Here is a 13,271-nt window from a genome sequence, read left to right on the forward strand (position 1 = left end):
AATAGAACAGGTAAAATGTTGGTGACAGATAATTTATTTGTTTGCCTGCATTTTGGGGGTTTCCCAATTAGTTCTGTACTTACTGGGGATGTTTAAGTGGTCAGGCAAGAAATGCTTGACAAACACTTTAGGTTCTTATGTATGCATGGATCTGGATTGAGCATCATGGAAGATCTAAGGTTGAATTGCTATATAACTGGAATACACGGAACCTGTTTGCTAGGTTTCTACCTGAAAAGAAAGAGAATGTACAATTTAGGGGAAATGAAAATACAGACAGATTTAAAATGACAAATACTGAGCCATAAAATCAAGGTGGATGTGATCATGTCACACAGCACGTAAGAGTGAGAAGGAAAGGTTTAACCTTGTTAGGCTTCCTGCTTATTCTGAGGGTTGATGTAGATCCTCAGATATTTGCAGTAAGGAATAGGGGAGGGAATTTCAGATTGGTAGAGTGGTATGATGAGAAGTTTAGAGGTGTGTATGGGCAAAGAGATTGCATGGATGGAAGAGAGAAGTCTTCACTGAGTGTAACTGAACATAAATTTGTAAAGATACAGAGTTGGACATTGGTGTCTGCCAGATAATAGTAAACCTGAGTGTTGGCATGACAGGTTTTGATTTGAGCCACAACAAGGTGGAATGCAAATAAATTATTGGAGAAAATTACCCTGTGAGTCCTATAGAGTGATCTGTATGATAAGAATGGGACTCAAGGACCAACTGTGAGATTATTCATTTCTTTTGACTTTGGCTTGATGACAGTCTGGACCATGGAAATACAGAGGATCCTGAAATCAAATCAAGTTGTTCATTTGGTCACATCTCAGAGATCTATAGAGGTTGGTTTTAGTTGGAGGAGAGGATAAGTAGGGATTGTATGGGAAGTTTTAGTAATAAGAACAGGTATGATATTTGAGAAGTTTAACCAAGGAGTAAAAGATGTAGACAATAAATCTGAATGAGTGATAGGTAGGATCAAGTTGGAAATCATGTGACAACAATAATGCACATGCCATAAGGACACTTGTGTAGGTACAAAGTCCTCTTTGAACTGGGGAGAGACTGATTCCAGAATGCATTGTAAGGAGCTAATTCTAGAGAAGGAAATACCTTTCTTAATCTGAGGCCATCTTTATTTTATCCAGTCACCTTGTAACTCTGGAGAGAAACAGCAAACTAGCTAGTAAGCTAAAATAGTAAGAAGTCAAAGATGCGCACGAAGGTGACTGTCAAAGAATTGTCCATGGGTATCAACTGGACTGCTCAGTTCATGTATTCTGGGTGGAATGAAGTGAAGAAGACAGAATGCTTTGAAGAAACTGGAAGAGGATGAAGCAAATTACTTCCACCCTCTTCTTTCTCTACTGATAGGGCAATTATTATTATCTCTCTGGTGATCATCTGATTTGAGAATCTGATTATAAAGTATGGACATCTTCCCAGTAGAATGGACCTACATGTAAAAATTTTTTGCACATATTTTGAGGAATTTCCTTAACAGTAGGAAGCCTCTTCACTGATCCTGGGCTAATAATGCCTCTGACATCTCTCGTATTTCAATTAATCGTAAGTCTCCATTGCCCCTGAACCCTCCCAGCTTCTGGCATCACTCCTCTACTTTCTGTCTTTATAGGTTTGCTATTCTGGATGTTTCATATTAAGGGACTTCTATAGTATATGGTCTTTTGTTCTAGCTTCTTTCACTTAACACAATGTTTTCAAGTTTCATTGATGTAGCTTATTATCAGTACTTCATTCCTTTGGTTGAATGCTGTTCCGTAGCAGATATGCCATATTTTATATATCTACTCATTGGTTGGTGGATATTGTGGTTGTTTCTGTTTTCTGACTATTATGAATAAGCCTCTGTGGACATTTATGTTCAGGTTTTTGTGTATACCTATGTTCTAATTTCTCTTGGGTATATACCTGCTGGTAGAATTGCTGAGCCATATGATAACTTTGTATTTAACCTTAGAAGGAAGTGTGGTGTATCAAAGACCTAAGTGTAAGAACTAAAAATGTAAAACTCTTACAAGAAAACTTAGGCAAACTTACAGGAAAAATTGGCTTAAATTGATAATCCATTTGTATGTAAGCACTGATTCTTTAAATTCACTTCAACAGAAGGAAATGCTAAAAAATAAAGTGTCCTACTCTTTTTCCTGGCCTTAGGGTAATTTTGGGCTGATAACATTAGAAAACTGTGTGAAGTTGATGTTACCAGTGGGTACAAGTGCAAGCACGTACAGCTACTGAATGGGTTAAGTCTGTCTTAATGGAGTTGATTACATGTTAGGCATGCCACAGGTCACTAGGAGATTATGAGAACTTTATAAAATTAATGCTGGTCTAGAGGAAGGGATAAGAAGAAATTATTGTTATTATGATTTGTATTTTAGTGAACTTCATAATCAGTGTTTCAAATGGCCCTATGGTTATTGTCAATTTTGTGTCACTCTTATCTTAAACCAACTCTGGTTGTCCTTGTGAAGTACTTTTAGTCTCCCAACGTACAGTTTATGAGACCTCTATTCAGTCAGTCTCTTATCCTCAACATCCGCATTTTCCCTACACTCTCCTTCATCCCTTATGAGTGGTTAGTGCCTAAATTTTCTGTCTTCATGTCTGTAGTATTTCTTCTGTCTGTGTATCCCCATTAATTCCTGCACTTGTTTCCTACTCCAAGTTGCCTCCTGCCTCACATCTGGAATACAATAGCAGCTGGCCCCCTTTTGTCTTTATAAATCCATTTTCGCTATAATCTGTTCTAGGATGTGCTGCCATGTTAGCTTTTGCACATTTTCAACCTTATAATGAGATTTTAGGCAATATAGAATCCACATAATTTTATAACAGAAGCAGAGAATTGCAAATTCTTAATCTTGGCTTATACCATTTTTTTGAGATATCACTCTAGTAACTCACTTCTGTTTGTTCAGATTATGTGTCCCTATCAACAAGAGAAAACCCAATTAACAACGTTTTAAGGAAATAGTGGGTTTATTATTCTCATGTAGAGTGAATTTCATGTTAAGCAGTCCGGGACATGTACAGTAGCCCTGAAGGATCATGGACTCAGGTGCCTTCCATTTTTCCTTAGCATACTTAGTGTATAGGCTTTATGTTCATGCTCAAATACTTATGTTTCATGATGTTGTCTATACCATCACCACCTATGTATCTGTGTTTTGAGTAAGAAGAAGGAAGGAGAGAAAGTGACATCAGTAGGCCATTGGTAAGAAATAGGTTGCTTTGGCTGATGTAGCTGCAAAAGAGGCTGGGAAGTAGAATTTGTAGACAAGCAAGGGATGAGGGAATAGGAAATGAAGATTGAGTCAACTAATCCATACAGTTTTCCATACCATATAGTTGTTATTTTAACACTGCCCTCTCTAGTTTCTAAGTTTGCTTCACTTGGTAACAATGTGCTATTTGGGATTTATTGTAATGACATATACTGGCAAACCATCAAATAACTGCATCAAATAATTCCTAGGAAAACCACAAACAGCAGTTGGAATTCACTTGTGAAAACTTGGTAGCCACTGCAAGCGATTTGTTTGGAGCTGGGACAGAGACAACAAGCACCACCCTAAGATTTGCTCTTCTGCTCCTGCTGAAATATCCAGAAGTCACAGGTACAGCGAGCATGGCGGGCAGGGTAAATTTCAGAAATAATGTTGGGAAGATAGTCTTAGGTATTCCCCATCTTGTTTCTCTTAGAGAAGCTTCATTACTGAAATTCCTGTGCCATCAGCTCTAATTTGTCCAAAAATAAAAGAAGGAGATAAGTGAGGCAAATTCATACCATAGTGGAAGATGACTGAGAAGTGAAGACCCTGTGAGTAATAATAGCAAAGGCAGAAAGCTATGGATTTCATCAATAAAAAGAACTTATAGATTAAAAAAAAAAGTCTAGATTTTAGGGGAAAGGATTTGTAGCCAGCACGGCCAGCATAAATTGAATATCAGTTGTCTTAAGAGGCTACTTTGAATGGTAGGTATGTTCTTGGAGAAATCTTTCTTGACATCACTGGGTGATTCAGTCAGTTGCGCATCTGGCTCTTGGTTTTAGCTCAGATCATGGTTCCAGGGTCATGGGATTGGGCTTCGCACTGGGCTCCGTGCTGACTGTGGAGCCTGCTTTAAGTTCTCTCTTTCTGTCCCTGTCTGTGCCACTCTCCTCTGCTTGCGCTCTCTCTCTAAAAAATAAAAAATAAAGAGAGAGAGAGAGGAAGGGAGGAGGGAGGGAGGAAGGGAAGAAGGAAGGAGACAGAGAAAGAAATCTTTCCTTATTCTGAATATGCCGTATTCTTTGTTTTAATTTACATCCAAGTTAGTTAGCATATGGTACAACAATGATTTCAGGAGTAGAGTCCTTAATGCCCCTTACCCATTTAGCCCATCCCCCCTCCCACTACCCCTCCAGTAACCCTGTTTGTTCTCTATATTTAAGAGTCTCTTATGGTTTGTCCCCCTTCCTTAGAACACCTTCAGAATGTTCATAGAACCTGAATTGGCCTGCAAATGTGTGTGTACTTTTCACTTTTTTCATCAATCTTATTTGTGTTTTTTCAGCTAAAGTCCAGGAAGAGATTGACTGTGTAATTGGCCGACACCGGAGCCCCTGCATGCAGGACAGGAGCCGCATGCCCTACATGAATGCAGTGTTGCATGAGATCCAGAGGTACATTGACCTTATCCCGGTCAACCTGCCTCGTGCAGTGACGCATGACGTTAAATTCAGAAACTATGTCATCCCCAAGGTAAGAGTTATTTCTTCTAAACTGACTTTAGTGCTCTTAAAGTTCCCCTATTCCCAGTATTGGTCCAGTCCTTCACCAATACAAGATGGGAAAGGTGCAAAACTCATGTATGTGGCAGCTTGATGGGTTTTGTGTTGTTTTCAGTTTAAGGCTACAGACTTTTTTTTTAAGTTTATTTTTAAGTTTTTTTTTTAATGTTTATTTATCATTCACAGACAGAGACAGAGCATGAGCATGGGAGGGACAGAGAGGGGGAGACACAGAATTTGAAGCAGGCTCCAGGCTCTGAGCTGTCAGCAGGGCTCAAACCCACAAACTTTGAGATCATGACCTGAGCCAAAGTTGGACGCTTAATTAACTGAGTCACCCAGGTGCCCCTATTTGTTTATTTTAAGAGAGAGACAGCATGAGTGGGGGAGGGTCAGAGAGGAGCGAGAATCCCAAGCAGGTTCCACGTTGCCAGTACAGAACTCTATGCAGGGTTCGAATTCATGAACCATGAGATTGTGACCTTATGAACCATGAGATCATGACCTGAGCTGAAATCAAGTCGGATGCTTAACCTACTAAGTAGCACCCAGGTACCCCATTGAGGCTATGGACTTTTATGACAGGTTTTGATATTTGGCTGTGTAAGTCTTCCAAATTTGTTCTGCTTCTTTAAAATTGTTTTGGCTACTCTTAGCCATTTACATCTCCAAATAAATTTGAGTATCAGTTTATCAATTATCCAAAGCATTTAGCTGTGATTTTTATCAGGGTCATAATAAAATAATTTAGAAAGAATTGACATGTTCGCATCTTGAATCTTTCAATTCATGGATATGGTATATTCTCCCAATTTATTTGGTCCTTTTTTCTTTAACTTTTTCAATATTGTTTTCAGTATTCAATATTATTCAATATTGTTTGCAGTGGCTTGTCTATCTATTAGGTTTTACCTAGATAAGTGGTATTTTTGATGTTATTATAGATTGTATAATTTTTACCTTTGCCTTTTTTACCTTTTTATGATATGGAAATATAATTGATTTTATTGTTTTGATGATCTTACATCTAGCAACCTTTCCAAATTCACTCATCATTGCTAAAAATTTGTGGATTTATTTGTAATTTCTATAAACACAGTTCTTCAATCTGGTTTAATATATTTTTAAATATTTATTTATTTATTTCTAATGCTTATTCTTTTTTTAAATATGAATGTTTTTAATGTTTTATTTATTTCTGAGAGACAGAGACAGTGTGAGCAGGAGAGTGTCAGACAGAGAGGGAGACACAGAATCTGAAGCAGGCTCCAGGCTCTGAGTTAGCTGTCAGGACAGAGCCCAACACAGGGCTGGAACTCACAAGGTGTGAGATCATGACCTGAGCCGAAGTCAGACGCCCAAGTGACTGATCTACCCAGGTGCCCCACGTTTATTCATTTTTGAGAGAGATAGAACATGAGCAGGGGAGGGGCAGAGAAAGAGGGAGACACAGGATCTGAAGCAGGCTCCCGGCTTGAGCTGTCAGCATATAGCCCAATGTGGGTCTTGAACCCTGAGACTGTGAGATCATGACCTGAGCTGAAGTGGGATGCTGAACCAACTGAGTCACCCAGGCACCCCAATGTTTATTTATTTTTGAGAGAGAGAAAGCAGGGGAGGGACAGAGAAAGACAGAGACACAAAATCTGAAGCAGGCTCGATCTCTGAGCTGTCAGCACAGAGCCTGAAGTGGGGCTCAAACTCACAAGTAGTGAGATCATGACCTGTGCCAAAGTCAGATGCTTAACCAACTGAGCCACATGGGCATCCCAATATTTGTTTTATTAATTAATACTTGAACTTTAAATTTTATATGCTTACAATTAGCTTTAATTTAAAAATAAATAACCATGGATCACTCAAGGCTACTGTGTTGGACAGAACTATCTGTTTGTTTTTCTTAATATAATGCTTAAAACTTTATCTTAAAACCTTAATTCTGCAATACTAAAAACTCAGAAAATTAAAAATATAAGTGCAATTTCTTTCAGTGGCCAAAATCTTGAACTGAAGTGAATCTGTCTATATTCCTTATTGATGCACTTTGTGTGAATACTCATGTTTTGCTAAAGAAGTATCAGTGTGTTTGATTATATGATACCACATTATTGGAAGTATTTTAAAATTTATGGCACATACATCATGATATCTTTCTAAAATCTTCAAACAGTTCTGAATTTGAAAACACATTAGGCCTCAGGAGGTTCAGATGAATGATTGTGTATTTATACTTTCAAGAAAACAAGTGTTTATATTTTATTGGCTGATGTAGAAAAATGAGAAGATGCTAAAATAGTCATGCTATATATAACTTTGAAATGGTTGATAAAAACAACTTTGGAGGGGTGGCGCATGGCTGGCTCAATTGGTAGAGCGTGTGACTCTTGATCATGGGAATGTGAGTTCAAGCCCCACACTGGGTGTAGAGACCACTAAAAAATAATACATAAAAAAAAAAAAACTTTGAGGTGCCTGGGTGGTTCAGTCAGTTGAGTATCTGACTATTGATTTCAGCTCAGGTCATGATCCCAGGTCTTGGGATTGAGCCCCATGTCCTGCTCCACACTGAGTATGGAGCCTGCTTAGGAGTATCTCTTTCTCTCCCTCTCTCCTTCTTTCCCTTTCCCTCTCTCTTCCTCTTCCTTTCTCTCCCTCTCCCTCTCTTTGCCCCTCTCATCCACTAGCACACACACACCCATGCTTTCTCTCTCTCTTTAAAACAATAATAAAAAGATATGACTTACGTATTAAACAAACAAAAAACATTTGCAGGAGGGATGACTTCCTCTGAGTTGCAGATAACCATTTGCGCTTCATCTGGTTTTCAGGTTATTTCCAAACCAGGGAAATGTCTGGTCAGAATCACAGTTGCATCCTTAGGGCAGAAGGGTAAAAGAAGTGACACTTTTGCAGAGAGGGCTATTTCTCTTCTGGGTTTTCTAAATGAATCAGGTACTTCCTTCTGCCAAATGTGTCCTAAAAATGGAAAACTCAAGTAGGTATTTGAATTGCAAGACAGCAGGAGATAAGTTCAGGAGAACCTCCGTAGAAACTCTGGCTCGGCTACCCTTTACTATAGTCTTGAATACATTTCTTAATCCTTGGTTTTCTCATTTGTAAACTGTTTATAGCACTGACCTTCTTTACCACCACTAGAATATTGCAAGAATCCAACCAGTTAAAATATATAAAATCCAAGCTAAAACTATGAGATACCATTTTCACTTTGACTGATGAAGTCAAAGGCTGAGAAAATGTTGTATTAGTGAAGATGTGTGTAAGTGAGCACTTTCAATTGCCACTGGCAAGAGTATAGATAAGTACATCTTTTTTGGAGGACATTTTGGCAATATCTATCAGAAATAAAATATAGAATCTTCTAATGCAAGAATGATAATTCTTGGCATCTACTACAAGTGCTAAAGGAGGAATGTGTAAAAAAAAATATGTCCTTGCATCATTGTTTATAATAAAAAATACTCTTTTTGTTTTTGAGAGAGAGAGAAAGACCAGGGGAGAGGGGGGAGAGAGAGAGAGAGAGAGAGAGAGAGAGAGAGAGAGAGAGTCAGTCCTAAGAGGCTCCATACTCAGCACAGAGCCCATCATGGGGTTGATCCCACAACCCTGGATCATGACCCAAGCCGAAATCAAGAGTCATATGCTTAGCCAACTGAGCTACACAGGTGCCCCTAAAAATATTCTTAACAATCTAAATGTTCATCAGTAGTGTATTGATACATTCATATTTTATAGCATGAATAAGGCAGCTGCATATATGTCGATATGGGCCAGTACCAAATTATTTTATTAAATAAAAAATAAGATGTTTTTGTTTCTTTTTATGAAACAAGTACTAAAGCATGACAATGACATCGTTGCCTCTAAGGCTAAATGCACTTTCAAATTATATCTTGTTTAGAACGCTAAGCAATGCATCTACAGAAGTACTGCATCTTGTAATGATTTTCATCAATGAATCTAGAATTTCTAATAAAATTCCTCCTGTGTCTCTCAAATTCAAGTAAAATTTAAAAAATCAAGATGAAGTGAATGCTTGTCATTTGATAAAAAACAATAAAGTTATAGGTGGAATAAACATGTAGATTTATTCGTCTGATATATATATTCTCTATGGAAGGGCATATTCCCTGGAAGGACTTATCACTAGTTGTGAATAGTTGTTTTTGGGAGTATTTAGCTGGGAGGGAGACCTACTTTTCACCATAAGTGCTTTTTGTGACTTAGTGCATTCCTCTATTTTTAACGTGAGGTAGAAGTTATACAAAAGAAAATTCACATTTTTAAGAGTGAAGTCTAATGAGTTCTGACCAAATGTGAAGTCAAGTAACTACCATCACAACTAAGATGTAAAGCATTTCTATCTCAAGAAAGTTCCTTCATTCTCCTTTTACAATCAGTCCACTTCCCCCAGTTCCAACCCTTGGCAACGACTGATCTGTTGTTTTGCCTTTTCAAGTATGCAATATAATAGAATGCAACATAAATAGATTAGCTTGTAATCAATATAAATAAGCCTTTATCCTTTTTATGTGACAGAATGTGTTTGAGATTTATCTTTGTTATCAAATGTGTCATTAGTTCTTTTTTTGATGAGTGATTTTCTACCCTACAGACTACCACAGATTATTTATCCATTCACTACTTGATGGATATTTGTGTTGTCTCCAATTTGAGACTATTTGAATAAAAGTGTTATGAACACTTGTATTCAGGTTTTCTTTTTATAATAGACTCTTTTTTTAAAACATTTATTTATTTTTGAGAGAGAGTGACAGATCATGAGCAGGGGAGGGGCAGAGAGAGAGGGAGACACAGAATCAGATGTAGGATCCAGGCTCTGAGCTGTCAGCACAGAGCCCAATGCGGGGCTCGAACCTATGAACCATGAGATCATGAGCTGAGCCGAAGTCAGACGCTGAACCAACTGAGCCGCCCAGGTGCCCCTGTATACAGGTTTTTATGTAGACATGAATTTTTATTTCTTTTGTGTGAATGCGGAGTGGGGCTCTTGCCTAACTGTTTATAAAAACCCATCAAATGTTTTCTAAATGTGACTGTGATATTTTACATTCCCACTAGCAATGTAGGAGAGTTCCAGTCGCTCCAGGTTCCTTCCACCACTTGCCATTGCTGGGGTGTTTTGTTTTATTTTTTAATGTTTATTTATTTATTTTGAGAGAGAGAGGGAGAACATGAGCAGGGGAGGGGCAGAGGAGAGAGGTAGAGAAAGAATCCCAAGCAGACTCCATGCTGTCAGTGCAGAGCCTGAGGCGAAGCTTGAACTCAAGACCGTGAGATCATGACCTGAGCTAAAATCAAGAGTTGGGTGCTTAACCTACTGAGCCACCCAGGTGCCACTTTGTTGGTGGTTTTAAATTTTAGTACTATAAGTGGTTGTGAAGTGACATCACATTTTGTTTTATTTCTGTTTTCGGGATGGATAATGATGTTTGGCTTCTCTTCAAGTATTGATTGACTATTCATATATATTCTTTGGTACAGTGCTCAAATTATATTCCTATTTTGTATTGGGTTGTTTTTCTTATTTAATAACTGCAATCCTTTATATGTTTTATACACAAGTCTTTATTATATGTAAATGTTGCTAATATTCAATCTCAATCTGTGAAGGTTTTTTTGTTTTGTTTTTGTTTTGTTTTGTATTTAGTTTCTAAAGAATGTCTTTCAAAGAGCAGAAGTTTTGAATTTTGATGGAGTCCAGTTTATCAGTTATTTCTCTTTTGACTTGTGCTTCTGTATCCTATCTGGAAATTTTTTTGCCAACACAAGTTCCAAATATTTGCTCTTTTCTTCAACAAGTTTTATGCAATTAGATTTGTAATTAAGTAACGATCCATTTAAAGCTCATTTTCACTTATAGTGTGAAGTAGTAATTATACTTCATTCCTTTTGTTAAGGGACACCCGCTTGTCCCAGCACCATTATTGAATATATACTTGCTTTTTAAATCTTAAAGTAACACTGTTACATATTACTCGTCTTAATATGTACAAGGCAATAATTTTGAAAACAAAATTATTAGACCTTAACTATGATAAACGTAGAGGATGGAATTTTCTTCCAATTTTGAATTTAAAAATTAAAAAATCTAGCATTTAAATACACACACACAATTACTGTATAAAGCTTTACATATATATAAATAATACATATGAAAATGTATATACATCTGTATTTTAAGTACATATCTGGGGCACCTGGGTGGCTCAGTTGGTTAAGCATCCGGCTTCAGCCCAGGTCATGATCTCACGGTTCATGGGTTCAAGCCCCGCCTCAGGCTCTGTGCTGACAGCAAGCTCAGAGCCTGGAGCCTCTTTCAGATTCTGTGTCTCCATCTCTCTCTCTCCCTGCCCTGTTCACACTGTCTTTCTCTCTCAGAAATAAATGAAAACATAAAAAAATATTTAAGTACATATCTTTCTGTATACATTGATCTATAACACTTAACACCTAAATACTTCAGTATGTGTCTTGTATGAACAAGAGAATCCTGCATAGTAATAATAGTATTCACATGCAAGAAATTATCATATATACAATAACTTTATCTAAAATATACCTATAATTACATTTTTTCAGTCATCCTAAAATGTAGGATAACTGATTAATGTAAATTTTTTTTTCATGTTTGTTTATTTTTGAGAGAGAGTGAGAATGCCAGTGTGGGAGGGGCAGAGAGAGAGGGAGATAGAGGATCTGAATGGACTTCATGCTGACAGCAGAGAGACCAATCCGGGGCTTGAACTCACAGTGAGATCATGCCCTGAACCAAAATCATTGCTTAACCAACTGAGCCACCCAGGCACCCCCTGCTAAAATATCTTTTATAGCTTTTTTTGAGGGGATATCTAGTATCTAATCAAAGAATAAATGTATAATTTGATTATCTGTCCCTTTATACCTCTTTTATAAAGAACAGTTCCTTTATTTGTTCACTTCAAAACACTAACAGTTTTGAAGAGTCCAGGATAGTTGTCATGTAAAATATTCCTCAGTCTGGTTTTGTATGATATTTGTTTTTGTTTTTGATGGTTTTTTTGAGAGAGAGAATCTTTAGCAGGCTCCATGCTCAGCACAGAGACTGATGTGGTGCTCAATCCCATGACCCTGGGATCATGACCCTGGGATCATGACCTGAGCTGAAACCAAGAGTCAGATGCTCAACTGAACCACCTGGGTGCCCAGTGTGATTTTTTTTTTATTAAAGATAAGATTCTAGTTCTGTGTTTTGTGGAAGAACATTACATACATGATGTTGTATATGTCCCAGTGTATCACATTTTGGCTGGATACATGTAATACCAATTTATATCATTATTGATGATGCTAAGGTAATCACTTGTTAGGAGGTATCTGCCATAGGATGCCTGGGTGGCTCAATAGGTTATGTGTCCGACTTTGGCTCAGGTCATGTGCTGACAGCTCACAGCCTGGAGCCTGCTTCAGATTCTGTCTCATTCTCTCTCTGACCCTCCCCCACTTGTGCTCTGTCTCTTTTTCTCAAATATAAATAAACATTTATTTTTATTTTTTTTTATGTTTTTTATTTATTTCTAGGAGAGAGAGAGAGAGACAGCGTGAGCAGGGGAGGGTCAGAGAGAGAGGGAGTCACAAACTGAAACAGGCTCCAGGCTCCAAGCTGGCAGTCAGCACAGAGCCCGACGTGGGGCTCGAACCCACAAACCGTGAGATCATGACCTAAGCGAAAGTTGGACGCTTAACCGACTAAGCCACCGAGGCGCCCCTATAAATAAACATTTTAATAAAAAAGAGATATCTGCCATAAATCTCCATTGCTAAAATTCTGTTTTTCTTAGGTAATTAATAAAACATCTGTGGCCTAGATTATGAGACCTTATAAATATCCTGTTTCCCAAATCATCGATCCAACAGTTTTAGCACTAATTGAAGATCTTTACCTGAATTGTTGAAAAATGATAATTTTTTCAATGTGTGTGTGTTTAGCTAGGATTCATCTATAACAAAGAATTCCCCTACAGTTTTAAATTAGAGACAAATTGCATTCCAAAGATAAATTCTCAGTACTCGTTAGCGTATTTGTTAATATACTCTAAGAAGTCATTTTTCCTTTTGCGAACATTTTCTTTTTTTGTGTGGTAAAATATACAGAATGTAAAAGTTACCATTTTAGCTATTTTAAAGTGCACAGTTCAGGGAAACAGTACATTCACAGAGTTGTACAGCCACGGATACAGTCTAGTTTCAGAACATTGTCATCTCTCCAAAAGGAGATGCCGTACCCATCAAGCAGTCATTCCCTCCCCACCTCCAGCCCCTGACACCCACTAATCTGTTTCTATCTATGTACATTTGCCAGAGTCATTTGTTGGAAGTAATTTCTGTGCTCTATATGGGGCTTAAACTTACAACCCCAAGATCAAGAGTCACATGCTCTACCAACTGG

General features: G+C 37.7%; 1 protein-coding gene across 1 annotated transcript in view; it reads left to right on the top strand.

Moving 5' to 3' along the window:
• The window catches only part of LOC120230588 (cytochrome P450 2C41-like), a 36,970-nt gene that overhangs the window by 16,436 nt on the left and 7,263 nt on the right, over positions 1 to 13,271 (top strand). The window contains exons 6-7 of the mRNA XM_039230216.1: positions 3,506 to 3,647; positions 4,588 to 4,775. Coding sequence (XP_039086147.1) covers positions 3,506 to 3,647; positions 4,588 to 4,775 — 330 coding nt within the window. The remainder of the gene's footprint in view (positions 1 to 3,505; positions 3,648 to 4,587; positions 4,776 to 13,271) is intronic.

The sequence above is a fragment of the Hyaena hyaena genome, unplaced genomic scaffold (assembly GCF_003009895.1).
Source record: "Hyaena hyaena isolate Hyena2069 unplaced genomic scaffold, ASM300989v1 scaffold_44, whole genome shotgun sequence".
Lineage (NCBI taxonomy): Eukaryota > Metazoa > Chordata > Mammalia > Carnivora > Hyaenidae > Hyaena > Hyaena hyaena.